At 33.0% G+C, this 21066-nt stretch overlaps 1 protein-coding gene across 1 annotated transcript; it reads left to right on the plus strand.

Annotated features, from left to right (window-relative positions):
• Nucleotides 1-210: 210 nt before the first annotated feature.
• LOC129303417 (uncharacterized) lies at nt 211-4538 on the plus strand. The gene is made up of 6 exons (XM_054942706.1): nt 211-530; nt 1362-1841; nt 2095-2321; nt 2536-2682; nt 3403-3627; nt 4098-4538. Exons 1-6 carry the CDS (start codon nt 267-269, stop codon nt 4333-4335), a joined length of 1581 nt encoding a protein of 526 aa, XP_054798681.1. The 5' UTR covers nt 211-266; the 3' UTR covers nt 4336-4538.
• Nucleotides 4539-21066: the final 16528 nt, after the last annotated feature.

Here is a 21066-nt window from a genome sequence, read left to right on the forward strand (position 1 = left end):
GAGAGGGACAAATTGATCATTTCATCAAAAAAATATAATTACAAATGAGGTCTTTAGGTCCTTACAATAATTACAGATTTCATTAGGCCTTTTGTATAAAATTTTTGCTTTTTAAAATCTTCAGTGCCATTCTCCCTATTTTTTACCAGCATTTAACAATTATTTAGTGTTTATTTTATTGATGGTTTAGTTTGACTGGCTTCGCTCACACAAACATAAAAGTTTCACGCATTGTTTTCCCCGAGCAGCGAAAAGGAGATTCCACCATGGAAGGAGAGTCGCAGGAGATCCTACTGAAAACGATGAAGAATAATGGGATTGTGATCCCATCGAGTGCATCGTCCGTTGGAGAACTCACTCCTAGTAGTTTTGTCTCGATCTGCGCTCAGTGTCTGAACTCGATTGATGATTCGGCTTCAATTCCCATTTCTCTGCCTTTGGAACCAGAATCAGAGCGCGTCAGGATCTGTACGGATATTGCATCGGCCGTTAGGAGTCTGGGTTACGCCGGAGATATCAGCTTCCACAAGGTACGTGACTGGGATAGCGTGTAAGTTCTGAATTTGTTCTCAGTTGTTTTTGGGGATTGTTGTTTCAGTCCTGAGAAAAAGAAATCGAGTAGGAAGACTTTGAATTGTAAATTGAATTGAGGGAAAGTGATGGAAGTCATAGGTTTTATCTTTGCTAGATGAGATAATAATCCTCGCTATATGTTACGAAACCAACAATGTGCAAGTAATTGTTTATATGGTATCTTTATGTCCTTGTTTATTTCAGTTGTCTTCTTTTTTAGGAATTTTTATTGGCAATTTAGGTTGTTATTTGAGGGGCAGTCCATCTTCGATTCTATTTATCCTGCTTTGTTTTGCTATAACATGCTTCATAAGAATTTTTAGAATCCAAATCTGAAAACGATCTTTAACATACAAAATTAGGCTGTGCAGTTGCTCTTTTGGTGAATCCATCTGGGTTAACTTAATTTTGCGTTGTCTGTAGAACTTGGCCACCAAATACCTTTTTCTCATTATTATAAAACAAATGTAAATGCATTGGACACTTATGTTATGATAGGACAATTATTAGAAATGTCTTCACAGTCATTTCTGATGATATGGGCTTCTGGTTTGCTTGATCTATGTCACTTGCAATTATGCCTCTGGTCCTTCTGCCTCTGTGATATAGGAACATAAAGTCCCTTTTTATCGGCGGCATGCTAGTTCTATAATAGATGTGATGCTTGTTAATTGTTACTAATTTGGCGTGTCTGCTCCTTTTTTTTTTTTCGGTACAGTTTGTTATTCTTATGTAGTTATGTTCTGGATTTATGCTTAAAAACAGAATGTATATGTTGCTTACGGCAGTTCCTGTACCCATCTGAAGAGGACCTGTATAATCTGATAAGATTCTTGGCAAAGAGGATTTCTGAGTCTTCTGAAACAGGAAGAATTTCTGACACTAAAAACATCAGCAAACCAGGAGAATATAACTTGAGAAGCTCTTTGGAAGGATCAACTAAAAGGCCAGATGATGAAGGGGCAGCTTTTGATTCTTCTAATCCTGTAACCAAATTAAATGATCTTAGATTGGAGATGGATACACCTGAAACACTGAGCACTGAGGCTGACTTATCTATCCACCTGGATGACCAAACTTCTCATGGATCAAATGAAGCTGCTAATCCATCCAGCTCCAGCATTGAAGATTTTAGGAAGGATGAATTGACTTGTACATCAAATGAAAAGGATTCGAGCAGAGGACTAGTTGCTACTATAACAGATGCAGTTGGAAATGAAGAAACGGATGCTTATATTGGCAGTAATATGCCAGGGTTAAAACAGGAGGTAATGCTCATATTGGTAATAATATGCCAGAGTTAAAACAAGAGGTCTCTTTACCTGAAGATATAATGTGATAGACTTATCTTAAGCAAATGTCTCATTGAACAGGAGGATTGGGATAATTTGGTTCTCTTTCTTATGGATAACAGAAGAATTTTCATATCCAAATAATAGGTCTTATATTGTTTTATTACACATACGCAATCGGATCTATATTTCTGATGATTTCTTCTATTCTTGCTTATGTATTTATCAGACAAGAATTGAATATGAGAAAGTACAAAATCAAGACAAAGCAATGATTGATGATCTGATTATTGCAATGACTTCAGAGGTAGAGCATCTTGATCAAGAATTGGATCTGACAACATCTGCAGCTGAAATGGCATTCAATAGCCAACATTCTGTTGATTCCTACCTTGACCAGCTCAATGAACGACTACAATCTAAAAGGAATTCCCTTTTGAAGTTAGAGTCAGAGTGGTAGGTCTTCATATGTAATTGTCTAAACTGAACTTACTGCATTTTGTATGAAAGTCAGTAGTTCCAGGTTCATATCCCTTCGGAATGACTGATATAAATTGCACATTTGAAAAAAAAAATGATATTTTATTTGGTTTCTGGAAGATGGACATTTCCTTTCCTGCAATTAAAAGGAAAGAGAGAATATTCTTACTGGCTTTAATATATGTCTCAGGGATGCTATTAGAAAACCTTTGGAAGAGAAAAGGAGACGTCTCCATGAATCTCTATTTTCAAACATTCCAGAAGCACAGGAAATGCTCCAAAAGTTGAGGGAAGTTGAGCAGGAGCAGCAGTTCGTTTTGTCTGAAAGTAAAAAGAGGTATACTTCTATGAACAGTTCATTCTACTTTTTACCTTCTAACTGTAATGAATTTTCCAGGAAAGCTAGCAAGAATGGTTTAGAAAACTATATCAAATGGGTTAGCTGAATTTCTACTTGCTAGAAGTTTATGAAACTGCTGTCTGTTAAAATATATAATTCACAATGTATTGAAGTTTGGTTCGTAAGTTTATAAGTCTTAATTGTTGTGTGGTTTCCTCTTATCTATCATCTTAATTATGATGAATTAATTATGAATCTGATTCTTTAATTTCTAGAAAGGGAGTGTCAACTACACTGGATTTATCTAATACTCCCTCCAGTCCAAATTATTGGTATTTTTTAGGAAAAATATGCATATCAATAAAGTCCTCATTCTCATAAAAATATAGATTGTTTTTCCTTTTTACCTTTATTCTCAATTACCAATATATTTCATGATGAGTGAGAGATAACTTTATACAAGGATCCAGGTTAATAAACATAAGGGATAAAATGAGATTTTTTTTTTTTAAAGCATATACTAAGTTACTTATATTTTGAACTAAAATTAGTTGAGGGAAAATGTTTATATTTTGGACCCAAGGGAGTATAATTTACCGGATGGAGAAAACTTTCAACTGCTTTCAGTCTCTTTTCTTCGGATTGCTTTGAGCAGTGTGACTGTATTGACAAAATCACATTCACTAAGAACATACTGTTGCCTTGTCTTCTTGACAGAGACGAAGAATATTCAAAACTTTCTGTAGATCTTGAGAAGCAGCCAAAAGTGGCGTCAAGGAAATCCTATGTTGAACGAATTAAGGAGATCACAAAAAATAGTGGCAAACAAGATGCTGATATTGAGCGGATCTTGAAAGAAACTAGGGAGGTTCAATTAGAGAGTAATTCTATCCAAGAAAGCTTGCATCGAACATTTGCTGTTGCAGACGAAATTATATTTAGGTATGCACGTTTCATTGTTGCCAGCACAACCACACACATGTGCAGTAACAAATACACAGAATGAAGAATTCAAAAGCATAGTAATACTCTTCTGATCCTATTTATGGGACAAAGCATGAGAGTGTTTGTTTTAATCCTATTTATAGAACATTTCAATACTTATTGTGTCTATTTTTACCCTTTGCCCTTATTAAATATTGAAAAGGTTATTAAATGTAGAGTGTTTTGTTTCTAAGTATGTATATTTAATAATAATAAAGTTGGAACTTTGTTGAATTTTTAGACTGAGTTAATAATGTTTAAGGCTTTTCTTAATTTTGGTGAAATTGCTGGAATTGATTTATAAATAGATGAGGAGAAAGATGCAAGATCATCCAAGGAGATTTTTAGTTGTGAATGCTATTGGTATATCATTTTGAATGACTTTGTATCTCACCAACGATAATCAATGAGCATGTTTCTTTTTGCAGGGAAGCAAAGAAAGACCCTGCGGGCCGGCAAGTTTATAGGCTCCTCACTAGCATCCATGAATGTTTTGAGCAGATATCTGAGAAAATTCTGGCAACTGATAGAATTCGAAGAGAAGTAGCTGAGTATGAAATGAAACTCGCAGCCATGGCTTCGAGAAATTTAGATGCGGACAAAAAACACGCTGATCTTGATGCTGTTACTGGGGAAAACGAATACCTGAGGCAACCGTTAGAATAAATGATTTTGTTCAGGAGTTCTTTCAAATTTCAAGTATAATATTGATCGAATGTTTTGAGAGAGGCCTTCGTGTTATGTTGGTTGGTTTTGTCCATTAGTGAGTTTCTATATTCTAGATGTAAGTTCTGTATGGCAATATTATTTCTGTTCCATATTGATTACTATATATATATATATATATATTAGTAAAATCGTTTAGTTAATCTCTAAATGTTGAATTTAAATAAAATCAATAGGCCATTGATACCGGCAACCCTACCTGAGAGAATCATATAGAAACACTGTTGTATAAAAAAAAAACTTAGAAACACCAAATAACCTAAATCAGTCCTATCTAGGGCAGTTTGAGCCTTGGTGGACGATAAACCTAAGTACCCCTACTTGTCCCTTTCCAACTTGAACGGTCCCCATTAGCCTCAAGCTCAAAGTAAAACGCCAAAATAACCTTTTGGCCATGCTATGTGATAACTTTAAGGGCAAGATTTAGATGATATACTTAATATATTTTTATTCAATTAAATTGAAACATGTAAATTTAAATATACTAATAATATTAATAATAAAAATTTATTATTGAATAAATAATTTATAAAATATATACATGTTGTAATTTAATTGAAAATAAACATTTTAAATATATAAAGTTAAATATATAAATTTTTCCTAACTTTAATGCTTGGTTTGGATCAAGAGAAAAATAAGGGGCAAGGAAAATTAGGAGGGAAAATTGTTAAAAATGAAAAAAAAAATTAGTATTTTGACAATTTTCCCTCATAGTTTTTCCCCAAATTTTCTCCCCATCCAAATTAAGAGCAAGGAACTAAAAAAAACCTCTATACAAGCCCATGAATTCTTAATCCATGACCTAAAAAAAAAAAATCTCATTAGCCTAAAGGAAATGAATTACACAATGTTGCTGACTTGGTTGACCTTAATGAAGCAGCAACTTGTGATAGTTTCATTCATAATGTAAATGAAAATTGAATAGAAGATTTCTTCAAATATTTTAGATATCATCTTATCACTATGGTCGAACTTTGAGTCAGTTTAGAAGATCTCAACTTATGTTGGAAACAAAATTTATCCTAAGTCAATCTTTCACTGTGAGCTATTAATCTCATTTTTTTATGAGCATGTCCAGAATCATCCTCTTATAATCTGATGAAGAACATTAGCAATATTATCCAGTGGGATTAGATCATTATACTAGATTATATTTTGATAAAAGCAAATCGATATGCAGACAAATTTGCTGGCCAATTGTCTCATGACAATTTTCATGTTAACATTTTTAGCAACCCTCCTTTAAGGTGTAGGGATCTTCTTCTTGACTAGACCTACTTTCGTCCTTTCCTGCATAATTTTGACTGTGGCCCTTTTTTTTTTTAAAAAAAAAAAAAGAATTACCCAACCCTAGGTAAACGGACCTATGTAGAAGAAGCTTCATGTTCCACATTTTTGCCACATACAAACATGACCTAAGGCCCGCATTGCTAAAATAATCATCCGGAAAGCACCAAGTCACAATCACGGTAGTATAGGAGGAGGAAGAGTTATAGAAGGACAAGGTTTGATGTAAAAATAAAATAAATTTAAAATGCAAAACAACAGGAATCCTTCTTTGATACAAAATGCCTCAGTTTCATCTTTCAAAGCAAGCATGATGTAAAATTCCACATAAAATACTTAAGCCAAAATATTTCATTAAAAAAAAGGGCCAAAATAGCAAAAAGAATCCACAATGCGTTTTTCTTTTTCCCCGATCCACAAATCACAAAATTGGTAATTACACAGTATATTTCTGCCAAGTTTAAATGTTCGCCTGCTTATTTTCATTTGTGCATAATATCTTCAGGCTAAGATATGCTTAACCTCTCATAAGTTTGGGTTGGATGCAAATTAACTCTAAACTTTAACTCGTTATAATTCAGTCCTTGAAATTTTGACTCGATTATACATCAGTCTTTGAACTTTGCCTTTTACAATTTAATCATTGAAGTTTTAACCTCTTAAATATTGATTTTTATATTTTAAAAAATTTAATTATAAAGATTAAAAATATTTTAAAATTTTTAATATTTATAATATTTATAAAAAATTAAAAGGGTTTAATAATTTAAAATATTAGTAATAAATTTTAAAATATTTTTAATATTTATAATTTTATTTTTTTAAAATATACGGATCGATATTTAATAAGTTGAAACTTCAGAAACTAAATTGCAAGAGGCAAAGTTCAGAGACTAATTTACAATCTAGTCAAAATTTTATGAATTAAGTTATAATAAATCAAAGTTCAGGAATTGAGTTATAACTAAGTTAAAACTATAATGACCAAAAGACTAATTTTCTCTAATAATTTTTTTTAAAAAATAATATTTTACATAATTAAATATAATAATTACATTAGAACTAAAATTATAAAAATACAAGTAAATTTTTCATCATTTTTATTTTTAAAAAATTATATTAAACATGTTAATATAGTGATTTATATAAGTATGCTCTTCATATCTTATTTTGATTACTAAAATATTACATATTTAATAAAATTTTGAGCTTAAATATTTTTTATTTTTATTTAGAGGGTAAAAAAATATTAAGAGTTGGGGTGTAAAGTTGCAAAATTTATATATCTTACTTATAATTTTTCTTAAAAGGAGAGGGTGTATTTGTCTACCCTTATTACAATATGAATCTGCCGCTATAAATGTATGCATGACCTAAAGGTCAATATTTCATTCAATAAATATATTTGCAAACACCTTGAGGTTATCCCTTTTCTATAGATCAGATCATACCTTCCTATTATTAAAAAAAAAAAAACAGGAATTGATGCAGTGCCTGAAGGTGGATTAGTGGGTTTGATGTGGATGGCTGAACATGCCAATACCATTATGGGGTCATATGATATTAAAAAAAAAAAGATAACTAGATTAGTCATCTAAATCAATTTTTTTAAAAACCAAACCGGCATCAAATTAAAAAAATTACTAGGTCTCAATGTTTGTTCAAGTGTTCAACTAATTAAGTTGATAGTCATATCAGAGACATAACCACAGATTAGAGTTAGTAAGTATAATTAGCAGCATAATAACACCACAATACATATGAAGCTTTAAGTAAGATAACATCACATAATTGCAAATGACTTGATGTTGTGCTCCATTAGTTTATTTTAATTGTGTAACTCAATGATTTTGTTATTGTTATTATTATAAGGTTGCCTTTACTAATCTACATTTAACACCAAAAATCATGGTAATCACAAGTTAACCCAAATGAATTACCAAACTTGTAAAATTTATAATAATGGAATCTCAAGTTTTCAAACTTAAAAAATACTTAAATATCATTTCATAAACTAAAATTAAAGTAAAATATGATTATGCGAAAGTATGAGATACCAAAAAGATTCAAAGAATTTGCAATTAGATTGAAAATAACTTTTCAGCATAACAACATAGTGATTTGTGGTGGCACTCCGCATATGCAACGTAGCACATCTTTCTCTATGCTTTGCATTGTGACACATTGCACAAGTTTGACATCAATTCTACTATTAAATGACATCTCTCAAGGCAAACTTTTAACACGCCCCATATCTTTATCTGATGTTCGATTGAAGTGACCTAAATATCTATAAAAAGCTATCTCCACGCTCTAATTAATGGAATTAGTCTGACTCACATACCACATCTCATTAATAAGTTAGACACTCATTTACAAACTCACTCTTTTTAAATTCAAAAACAGATTAGGTTGTTTAATTTCATTTCTAAGTGCCAAAGCTCACCTAAACCCCTTAGATCACACTCAATAAATTACAGAGGATTTGTGCAATACACCATGACAATTTAATCATACATATAATTCATTTTCAATGCTCAACCCCTTGATCACAAAAATAGAAGGGAGAGCTTATTTATTATGAAAAATGATATTTCTCCTTTACAATCATCCACATCATAAATATAATACTTGCATTAGTATTTTGGCCTTGTTTAGACATCAATATTTAACGTACAACATCATGGGGCCTAAAATACGCCAATTAACTTAAATCATCAATAGTGTAAGTAGTCAAAATAATACAACTCCTAGTTAGAAAATTATCAATAGAAATACACATAATAAAATTTATGAGAGGCTTACAATTATGATTTGACATATCTTAAACCTCTAGTGCTTTCTGTAAAGTCCCACAAAATATCATGGCCTTTACTTACACTTTCCACCACACACTACATTCAAACACTATGTTTATTTTGAGAATACAAGATTTTGACTTGATTTTTAAAATCACTACGAATATACAAACAAAACTGAATAAAAGAGGTTATAGAAGCATAGGCATCATGCCCCTAAAATAAAGATTAAAACAATTATTTTTCTTTAAAATGTGTCATGCATCGTAACATGTGATAGAGAGAGTCACGAATTCTTATTATGTCATGTACCATGGCATGTCACAATACGCTATGGCAAACATATATCAGATTTTGCTACCATGATAGCACAAAACTCATAAGACAAGCTAGCTAACAAAGCAAATTCGGATACAATCCAATAGTCTAATCTCAATTTGGAGACTCTGATACAAAAAGAAACTTTCCTTTCAAAAATAAGAACCTTAAGTGTTTAAATTTCACATCTTATCTCATTAGACCACTTTGGGTCTTGAACTAAGTCTAAAAAAACCAGTTACACTTGATTGGCACATTATATCACATGCAACACCTTAATCATACAATTTGACTTCTCAATGCCACTTATAACATATATGGTCCTATATGAGAAACACACATCCTGTCACACATGTACGTTTGACTTGTTCTACTTTCACACTTATTTAACTTACAAGTATAGGGTTAAGCTTAGCCATATAGTCAGATCTTATACACACATACTTGACTTGTGCAAGTGAGGATAAGCCTCACTATTTAGTCAAGATTCACACACATACCTATTATCACAAGATCACATATACATAATAGTGGAATAAGTTACACCTTTACATTAACAAATCTTACTCATTAATAATCACTTCTAGCTTTTCACGGATACCTACATGTTAGGCACCACAAGCTAGAAAAGTATCACTTTTCACATAATATGAGGCAAGATTTCACAAATAATGAAACATTCTAACTCCACTAAATACCATTAATAAATGGAACACATGGTAATCAAAGGATTAGCTCAAAGAGTGATTACCAAAGTTTAATCTAAAAGCAAGGGATCTGAAATTTTCTAAATAAAAACAAGTTAAAATTGATCAAAACCTTTCATATCAGAGTAAAAATAAGTTTTGGAAGTATGGGATACCTTTAAAGAGTGAAAGAAGTTGAAAATAGTTGAAAAACAAAACATGTGCTGTGATTCAGAGCCATATGCCGTGGCTCGTGCATACTGCACCGCGGTGTGTTACTCTCTGTGCCAAGTACCACAGCTCAGGCACCATGCGCCGTGATGTGCTGCATGAAATTTTCACTAGTTTTGCTATCATTTGACAACAGAATTGGGAAAACTTCCGACTTGCCCTGATTCTCCATCCGACATCCGAATGACGTGATCTAGGTGTCTACGGAAAGCTTTTTACATGAACTAGCTAATGGCATGGGTTTCACTTCTAAAACATGTCATACTAGGAAGTTAGACCCTCAAATACATTTTAACCACTTTTCCACACTTTTACAAAAAATGAGTGTCCAAAACCCTTAACAAGTGCCAAAAGCTTTTTTTAACACCTGGACCATATTTGATGGACCTAGGACTATCAATACAACATGTCATAAGCACTGAAACATTATTATAAAAAAAATTCACTCCTCAACCCTAATTTATCAAAAACAAAGGGGGAGGTAAATTAGCATTGTATTTCGCTCAAATCATTTAAAACATACTTAAATCTTCATTTTTACACTTGCACTAGTATTTTGACACTATCAACATATATATATATATCAACATACATAAAGGCTAAGGGCTCAAAATACAATTCTAACATTCCAACAACCAAAATAGTGCAAGTGTGGTAATATGCATCCTAGAATTAGCAAGCCATATACTATTACATAATTAAAGCTAAACTAGAGGCATATAGTAGGAATATGCTAATTCTCTGCCTCTCTAGTCTTCTTCCTTTCAACACTAGAGCTAGAGCCTGGAAAGTATTAAATAGGAGGGGTGAGTCTAGCCACTTAGTAATCAAAGTTAAACCTATCCTATGCAATTATATATCAATTATAAAACAAATACATGCACAAGGAAATCAAATATGCAAATCAAACTCACATGTATCATAATTTACCATTTATCACTATATAGCTTCTTTAACTTACATAACTAGGTGCATTGTTACCATATTCTTAAATATATGACATGAACCATACTCTTGCGACCTGCCACCACTTAGCACGTGTGACACGTCTTATATTTACTTAGGCAATGATCAACCAACCTTATATCCTCATTATTTCCTCAAATTGAAACTGTGGGTTATAACACTGATTAAGGCTCCATTCGTGTGACTGGACTATCCAAGCTCACCAATCGTGAGGTGTGACTTGACCAAAGATCACAGGACTCACTCTCAGACTACAACTTCCCCCATTCTCGAATCTCTGGGGTGTCTCATACCCTAGGCTATTCTCCTCATTGAACCGGTGGAGATAGCTAAGTTCTAGTCCCTCGACAAACTAGAGGACAGTCCCTCAACAAATAATGGGACAAGGCTATAGCCCCCATGCACTGGAGGGCAGCCTAAATACCATATGGATTTTTCTCTACTTTCAATCCCTAGGCGAACTTCCGCTACTGATCATGCCATAAACAATACTCACTTGTGTTTACTTTTTCACTTTCATTTATTTACTATTGCAACAACCATGTTGGCCTCACGACCTTGTACTACCCAAGTGTGTATTCTCATCATTTTCTCAAATACATTTCATCACTAACACACAAATACCTTTATACATCATCACATTCATTTTTCAAAAGTATAAGCATTTTCAAGCCAAAAATAGCTTTTTCATGCACTCAATGGAACTAACATATAGTTTTTACTTTAATAATCTATTCCCTGCATGTAACATTCATAATCTCACATTTAATAACCAATTAACCATTAATTAACATACAACTACCCAAAGTAGATTTTTTCCCTGGTTACCTCAAACCTTTAAGAAGTTAAATGTTTACCCCTCAATCAACTAGATTCCAAGCTTGAAATTCCAATCAAATAGGTGTCCAAGAGCTAAAACTACAATCAACCAAGTTGAATTCCATCAACATAACAAACTCAAATGTTTGAACCCTTAATCTCTACTTCTAAATTGGCCAACCTTCGCTTTACAAGAGGTGGAGTCTAACCATTAGGTTTAATAATTACCTTTAGCCCCTAATAGCATTAATGAGCCATTAAATCCCTATTAATGGCATCACAAATTGCCAACCACCCATAATAAGTGGGATTTTTCGACACTAATAATGCCCAACAACCTAAGATACTAAAACTCATTATACCTAGGTTTAGATACTCTAATCTACCCCCATTAACTCCATTTGACTCAACAAATTTGGACTCATAACCTATATGGATTGAAATCTCACTTCCACTATCAAACCTTAACTATAAACTCATAAATGTGGAAGAAATAGGGAGATTAATGAGTATGATACTTACCTTGAGTGTTTGTAGCCTTTAAAATACTCTCAAAGCTGTCCTTAAGTAAACCCTCTTTCTTTCTTTCCTATTCTCTCTATTTTCTGTCTCATTTCATGTATGATAAACTATAGAAAATGGCCATGGGCCACGGCGGACGCACAACGTGCCGCGGTGCATGGCACATAGAGATCTTTTCTCACTCAAAAATGGCTGTGCGCCATGGCAAATGATCTATGCATCGCGGCATGTGGCATAGCAACTTCAACTCTTTCTTTTCTTCTCCTTTCGATGCCCGAGTGGCCTACTTCAATACCGAACCCTACCCACAACTAGGGCTAAAATACCACCAAATATAGTTATTAGACCTCTGTGGCCACACACCACTTCAACTTACTTAATTATCCTAATTAGGTTTAATTAATTAGGGAATTAAAAACTCGTGATGTTACAAATAGCACATTTACATACTTTCTTGTAATAGCATATAAGTCGCCTATAAAATCATATTTACACAAATGGCAAAGATGCACACAAAATAGTACAAGCAAGTCATAAAAACACTACAAATATATGTATGTATCCTAGTTGGTAATTGAAACACTTAATACAGTTATACATCCATTACACCTTAAGGGTAGCTGTACAACTACTAGAAATGAAGCTACTCTTCTCGTGTTTCCTTTCCTAGCCTCTTGGAACTCTCAACACTTGTACAAATGAAGTAACGAAGTGAGACATACATACCATTAACTTAAATAAGCCCAAGCATCAATTAGCAAGTGAAATTAAACACAAGAATAACAATTATGTAGACTCTACATGTTATGCATGACCAATTCTATTCTTATATCCTCTTGATATCTCCAGTATGAAATCAGTGGCTATTTATGGGGATTTGAAGAAGCTCATCTCGTGTGCTCTATTTTCTTGTTTTTTGGCGGGAAAAGTATTGATGGGAAGTGCTCTCATCCACCGAAAATGTTAGGAAAAAAATTAATGCAATGCATAATCATCTTCTAATAGGTAATTATATGCATTGCTTCTTTTACATTTCATCCTCTGCCATGCACGTAAGAGAAATCTGCATCTTCTTCCATTTCTCTTCAATTACTCTATTTTCTTCTTTTACACACGTCCTCTGTCATGCACGCACACAAAGAATGTTTTAGTCTTTGCAAATGTTGTCTTGTACCATTTCTCTTTGTTGTATATCTAGGGAAAAAAGTAATCTTCTTAATGATTAATAGACTATATATATAAACATGTGCAATAAATGATTTTTGAGAATGACACGATTGAAAAAGTTGAGGAGTGAAAAACAAGAAAGATGTAACATGGATGCTGAATTTTTTTGATTTGTGTTCAAAAGTGTGTGAATGTTGAAAAACGTAACATGGATGCTGAATTTATGTAGTCAAGGTTGGGACTATGGAATGGATAGTTGTGAAGTACTAAATTTGTATGTTGCTTGTAGTTGTTCCAGGTTTATTTCCTATATGGCAAGTACTTTAGCAAAAGAAGTATTTTGTTATCTTCATGTTGATGGATATTTTGTAAAAGATTCATAAGGGAAGATGACCTATAAAGGTAGGAGATTAATTTTTAAATTGATTAGAGAAGGCATAAATCATGAAGAGCTGTTGAGGATGGTGTCGTCAATGACAGGAGTTGAAAGTGGTACAGTTGACTTGAAATTTACAGTGAAGTTTAGTGAAAACACATACAGAGATCTATTAGATGATGAGGGAGTACAACATTTAATGAAGTATAATAATGATTCAGCACATGTGTATGTTGAGACAAATGATAATGAAAGACATGGAGCAATAGTTAATTCGATGGAGTAAGTTGTTGTTCTTAGTTATTTATGTGTTTAATTAGTTTAATCACCACTTATATTGACCTGTGAGTAATTGTGAATGTAGGGTAGAGGATTTGTTACCATGGTTATCGCCAGAATCTCCATGTAGGTAAGAGCTTGAAAGTATATCACCCTCTTTGCCATGTTCAACACAAATGCTCTTGCACCACTGCCTGAGGTTAATTAGGTAAAAGGGAAGGATTTATTTATGGGTGTTGGCTAGACATTTGATGGTGCAATTGTATTTAGAAAAGCACTATATAAATACAGCCTTGCTCATAGGTTTGGTTACATATTTGTAAGAAACAGCCTTAAGAAAATGATTGTCAAATGCAATATTGATGGTTGTAAATGGAAGATATCAGCTTATGCTCTTGGGAAGACAACCTCTATATTGTGTGTGAAAAAATTCCACAATAAACACATGCATTCTGCTTAAGACAACCTCTTATTAAAGTAAAAGGCTGATTCAAGATTGACATCATCAATCATCATTGATGTTGTGAAGGGGAATGTGGAGAAAACTTCAAATGAGATTAAACAAGACCTCTATAAAGTGTATGGATTAAATCTCACATATCAGCAAGCTTTGAGGGGAAAAGATAGAGCATTAGAGGAAATACATGGGCTTCCATAACAATCATACATGTTAATCCTATGGCTTTGTGAGAAATTAAAGGAGACAGACCCAGACACAGTTGCAAAGTGGGTAGCCTCAACAAATTACAGATTTAGTAGACTTTTTATTATATATGGATGCTGCATCAAAGGGTCTCCTTAAGGTGCTCGTCCAATTTTGTTTATTGATGGAAGTCATCTAACTGGTCCATATAAGGGGACTTTGCTAGCACCTTCTATAATTGATGCAAATAATGACTTATTTCCTTTAGGTTATGCAATAGTGGGTGGAGAAACATATGATAATTGGGCTTGATTTTTTGAAAATGTGAGAGAGATCACATACCAAGTTCAATTGACCATAGTGTCAGATAGGCATAATGTTATTGTTGGTGCAGTGCGTGCAATATTTGATGGCAATCGACATACTTTTTGTTATTGTTATGTCAAAGAAAATTACAGCTCTAAATTTACAAAAATTAATAGAGGCATGTGAAGGATTGATGGGATGACCAAGAAATATGAACTTAAGTTATTGGATAATATTACATATGTAAGGTTGGAAATAAAATTTCATGTTGCTACGGGTCATTTGATGATTTTCTCCCCACAATTGGCAAGTTGGTTAGAAAAAAATGGGGATATAGATCGCTGGGCCTTAGCAAGATTTTCATATAAAAGATGGGACAACATAACAATAAACCATGCTAAATCTTTCAATGCTTGTCTAGTGAAAGAGAGAAAACATCATATATGTGCATTGATAAATGACCACTAAACAAAATTAGCAAGGAAGCTATACAATAGCAAGATAGAAATGGCAAATTGGTCAAATAGAGTTGGACTACGTGTTGAAGTAAAGTTGAGGGAGAATGTATTGAGAGCTAAAATTTATGGTGGTTAACCATTATAGTGTGAATATGATACTAGTGAAGGTAGAAACAATGATTTGAGAGTGAATCTAGTATTGCGAGAATGCTCTTATCAAGAATGGCAATTGGTAGGAATTCCTTATGCATACGCATGTGTAGCAATAAAATTAGTTCATGGTAATGTGTATTCATATGTTGAAGAATGCTACATTATCCATGCACAAAGAAAAAATTTATAGCTCCATAATGATTCCGGTGGAGACCATTGATATGCCTTAGTTGATCGAGCTACATTATAAAGATTATGAAAGGAATACCTTTTTGGAACTACTATTAACTACACGTCCCCCAAGGTGACCAAGTACCAAGCGAAGAGAGTCATAGTTTCAGAATAAAAAAGTGTATCATTACTCAAGATATAATTAAGCTGGACATACTAAGAATAGATGTAGGAATTCCAATCTAATGTAGGGATTGACAGGGGGTGAAAACCATATACATATTAGTTAGTTTAAAATTGAAATGCACATGGTTTTTATTTATTTTGGGTATTTTGCTATTGAATGACTTTTTGTATAGACACCCACCTCATATGTTTTTTGTACTTGTAGAGGTGATAGGTTATGTAAATGGGATTGCAGTCTACATTGTTTTTTGGTAAGTAGACTGTATAGGTACCATTTAGGTAGATGGGATTTTTTGTGTAAAAAAGGATGCAAATATGGTGTACATGTATTGAAATCAGTGTAATATAATGCTGACAAAAATTTTAGGTCTAAATTTGTGCGAGTGAAAATGCTGTCATGACATAAGACTACTGAATTCACCAACGTAGCATAGAGATATTGGTAATATAACTACTGACAACATAGAAGCTCACTTGGGATTAAATTTTTCTGTAATACTTTAGACATTTAAGAGACTTTTTAAATAATGGGATCCAATAACATTAGTTGGGAATTTCATATCCAAAGCAAGAGAAATTCCTACCATATGTTGTGAAATGAATAACCCCACTTAGGTATCATTGTTTATTGCAAGGTACCTGTCAAAAATCAAGATCCGGTAACCTTACCTGAGAATTCCCTAACCTAAGTTAGAAAAGTAGCTAACAGATAATGTGAAATGTCCTAACATGACTTGGGAACTCTTGTTTTAAAGGTAAGCCTTGCATAGATTGGGTTCCAGAAACCTTATTTGGGAATTCCCTAACATACCTTGGAAACGTAACTAACGTATGTTGTGAACGTGCCTAAAGTGATTTAGGAATTCATTGTTTAAGGATAAGTCTTGCCACAAGTTGGGTTCTAACAAAGTTACTTGGAAATGTCCTAACCTAACTTTGGAAAAAGGTCAACGTATGTTTTGAAAAAGCCTAACGTGACTTGGGAATTCACTGCGTAAGGATAAGCCATCTGGCATAAGTTTTGTTCCAGCAACCTCACTTGAGAATTTGGTAACATAAGTTGGAAAAGTAACTAACATATGTTGTCAAAGCTCCTAATGTGACTTGAGAATTTATTATGTGATGAAAACTGACGTGGCACAAGTTGGGTTCAAGCAAAATCTCTTGCAAATGTCCTAATCTAACTTGGGAAAAAGCTGAATGTATGTTTTGAAAGAACCTAACGTGAATTGGGAATTCATTGTGTAAAGATAAGCCACTAGACACAATTTGTGTTCCACCAACCTCACTTGGAAATTCCATAACATATGTTGTGAAAAAACTGAACGTCAGTTTTGAAAGCAATGTGAGTCAATGAAAATCAAGAACGATTTGTCAAATTTCTTATACATGTATCCAAAGTTTTTTTTTAAATTAATTGCTGTATCATATACAAGAAGCCATAGAAAAATACTTAATTACATAAAGATGTAATTTACATATCACAAATGTCTACACTATGATTTCAATCTTTTGAATTCTATATGCCCAGCATTCAAAATGGACGTCGTGACTTGAGAGCCCACTTTATTGTGTGGATGAGTCACCAGCCAATATAATACCTCACTCCTCATTTCACTCAATTGTTCCTACACAATCAGACAAAGTCAACTCACAAGATACAAAATTGTCACACATAAAAGTTATATCTTAACTTGAACATTTGTTCATACCATTGTTAGAGAAGGCATAGTAAGGCTGCCTCATTCCTCTCGTGTAGTATTATTCCACCATCTAAGGAAAAAGATGATATACATTCCATAATCAGATCTACAAAAAATATAAAATCTGTTAGCACATAGTTAGAAAATATACACTTAATTACATGTACATAATTTTAGCTTTTTTACTCACGTCGTTGGTTGCTATTCCATAGGCACCACTTTCAACTTTAAGTCATAATTGTCATTAACAAGTTTAGGTTTTAGTTTCATTAATATTTCTATAAACTTGTTTTTCTGAGAATAATAACAAAGTGAATGAGAAGCTTTCACCAACAAAATTTTATATATCATTATATGAGAAAAGGCATACCATAAAACATGCCATTTTTTTCTTCTCTTTTGGTAACAGAGCTTCCTTCACTTTCTTTATATTCTTCTTTTTCTTCTTTGATTCTTTATCAGATAGTAGCATTGAGTCCAGCATATATATTGTGGCTGTTTTTGGCTCCACAACATAGCAAAACTAGTGCAATGCAAATACTATATGGAAAAAAATAAAATCGCAATCTCCTATGTTATACCCGATGTTAGTTGGCATAAAGTCTTTTAAATGGCTATCCAAGTCCTATCTTTTTTGTTGGTGGATTATGGTTCCCTAAAATGAAAAATGTAATACTTGTAACTTGTAAGCATCTAATAAAATAAAGGAATTAAACCGTAAGACAAACCATAAAATTTGGATAAAAAATCTGTCGCCACACAACTTGATCCTTTTCCTTTTGCTCATTGACCAAAAGTCTTTCAATTAATGTAACAACCTATATAAAAAAAATAACAGTTATGTTAAAATTTTACTATAACTTGATCTATTTTAACTAGCACACTTGCTCACCGAACTACTGATCCATTGTTTAGAACCTAGACACTTGCATTCATATCTTGTCAGATAATACTACTCAATCTCCATAATTTTTCTATTAGAGAAAACAAAATTATATCAACCAATCAATTATGAACATATCAACTAGTAAGGATGAATATCATACTCATGTCCCTCATTAGGTGGAATAGACTTTATATAGTATTAGTAAACTTCTTTCTCTGTACATTGTCTTCTTTCTTCACGTCCTTTTTTTGCCTTCCCTCTATCATCCAAAAATAGTGAATGAATAGTACTGACTATTTGTTGTTGTGACCTTCTTAGTGTCATTTCACCTTTATAATCTTGTTTTCTAATTGGCTTTTTTACTTCTTCTTGTGCACTCGATTCTTCCTCCTTTTCATTTTTATCTCCTTTTACTTGTCCTTCCTCTTCTTCTTTTTCATCTTTTCTTGGTCCCCCTTCCTCTTCATTTTCATCTCCTTTTGCTTGTCCTTCTTCTTCCTCCTTCTTATCTTCTTCGGATTCTTCCTCCTCTTTATTTTCATCTCTTGTCTCTTCTCCTTCCTCTTCTTTATCATCATGTTCCAACTCTTACTCCTCTTCCTCTTCACCATCATACTTTTGAACAACTTCCTCTCCTCTTCTTTTACCTTGAAGCTTGAGGAGTCTTTATGCAATTCTAAGTGTAAAGGTCATAACATCTTTGTATACCTCTTTTATGCCTTGCACCATATAAAATATCATATGTTTAAAATTATATACAAAATAACTTTGCTAATTAACAACCATCATTTTGCCTTTACCGGATCATAAAATGAATTCATTTTTGGAAGCTCCACTGAGAAGTTGTCATGTCCTTGAGAAGGGTGATACACAATGCCATAATCACTTGCCTTCTCAAGTTGAACTTGTACTATCACTCTCTCCTCTGTCCAATGTTCCAGAGCATCTTCTTGCGATGACACCTTAATTGGCTCCAATGAAAACATTTGAAAGTAGAAAATCTGCATACTTACATCTATATCATATAACCCACAGAATTTTGCAAAATAATTAACTTATAACAAATTATATCTTAATTCATCCATATACCGCAAGAAGAAATAAGCATCCTCTAATAATTTTTTTTGTGTCCATCCTTCTTCTCCCATGCTTTATATTCGACTACCTCATATTTAAAGTCAGATAGTACAAAGGATGATCAATCATAACGTACAGTTCCCAAATTTAATCCAGACATAACCTTCAATAATTTATCACTTATTTTGGAACTCGAACTTGGACAAAGAAAATTCCCTAAGCAATAGAGAATGAAGAGAAACTCAAATTTATCCTATCCTTTATTACTTTATAGGATACTTTTTTAAAGTCCTTGTTTAAGAACTTTAATTTATTCTTATCCCCATTCATATCAACCATCTCCTCATCATTAGGCAAGCTAAGTAAGGCATAAACTGCTTTGCCACCGATGACTTTCCTTTAACCTCTAATGAAAAGGGATGATGTAGGAGGATCAAATGCCTTTATCACTTCGTCACATAAATCTCTAGGCAACTTGTGACATTTAATATTTAAAAGCTTACCAAATCCTATTCTATTAACCCTATCCCTTAAAGATTTTCGCTTTTTGATATAATCAAAAACTTCCTTCATCTTTGTTGGAAAACATCTTGTCTCAAATGGAATCTGTCCAAGAAAAACAAGTCAGCACCATTACTTGAATTCATCACATTTTTCATGCTTGAGGCCAAAAACAACGTACCTCATAAGCTTTTACACCATAGTTTTCCTCCTTAGCCAGATGCTTATAGTGATCTTGTTCTTTTGATGACAACTTTTTCCATGCTGTAATTGCTTCTCTGTTGAGTTTTTTCAAATCATTTTCCTGGGTTGTATACTTGCCACAATATGCCTCTTTGAACTTGCTTAAGCTAGAACAACTTTTTTTGCCTTAAAGGATTTCCTTTTGTTTAGCCATTATCATGCACACAAACAATGAGGGTAAAAAACAAACTACTATTGAATATCTAACGTCACTAATGAATACATATAGTAACATTATTGGATTTACCAAACATGAAATCTGAATTTTCTCCACATGACAAGGGAGGGTCAGGTAAAGTCTCCCTAACCTTTACCTCCAGAAATGGTACAAAGAATTTAAATAAACCATAGCTCATATGACATCACCAAAACAATATTTATTTCGAATGGGATCCCAAAAGGACTGGCTTAAATATATGAATCTTAGTTATATCATCCATCAATTTAACATCAACGATTGTTGTAAAAATAAATCAATTCAGGTCAGAGCAACTCGAGCATCAAAAGAATGTTTAAGCTTGGCAAAGAGTTGCATAAACAGATATCATAAGTAGGTAATTATCTATCCTAACTCATCATACTTCATCAACAAAGAGTTGCAACTTCTATTGCATAAATATAATATTTGAGCTCAACATGCAGTATCTGAGCTCAAACAATGTTAAAAATTTACAGCAAAACAAGAGGAACTAAGTGATGCAATAAGACGGACATAGAGCCTAAATAAGAGGAACCAAGATACCAATTAGGCTAACAAAAGAGCAACCAAGAGGAACCAAGTGAACTAAATGTTACAAATTTCCAGTTCATTGCCAGTATATGTGCTCGGCCAATAAAAGAACAGAGGAAAATAAATTCATTTTAAAATATAAAAATACCAGACTAATAAAAG

This window comes from Prosopis cineraria, unplaced genomic scaffold, assembly GCF_029017545.1.
Source record: "Prosopis cineraria cultivar Desert tree isolate PC_DT_omini unplaced genomic scaffold, ASM2901754v1 PC2, whole genome shotgun sequence".
Classification (NCBI taxonomy): Eukaryota; Viridiplantae; Streptophyta; class Magnoliopsida; order Fabales; family Fabaceae; genus Prosopis; species Prosopis cineraria.

Excerpts from the sequence above, each read along its gene's own strand:
- LOC129303417 (XM_054942706.1), top strand. The coding sequence starts at position 267 with ATGGAAGGAGAGTCGCAGGAGATCCTACTGAAAACGATGAAGAATAAT. Across the intron at positions 531-1,361 it reads GAGATATCAGCTTCCACAAG|TTCCTGTACCCATCTGAAGA; the intron begins GTACGTGACTGG and ends TGCTTACGGCAG. Across the intron at positions 3,628-4,097 it reads GCAGACGAAATTATATTTAG|GGAAGCAAAGAAAGACCCTG; the intron begins GTATGCACGTTT and ends TTCTTTTTGCAG.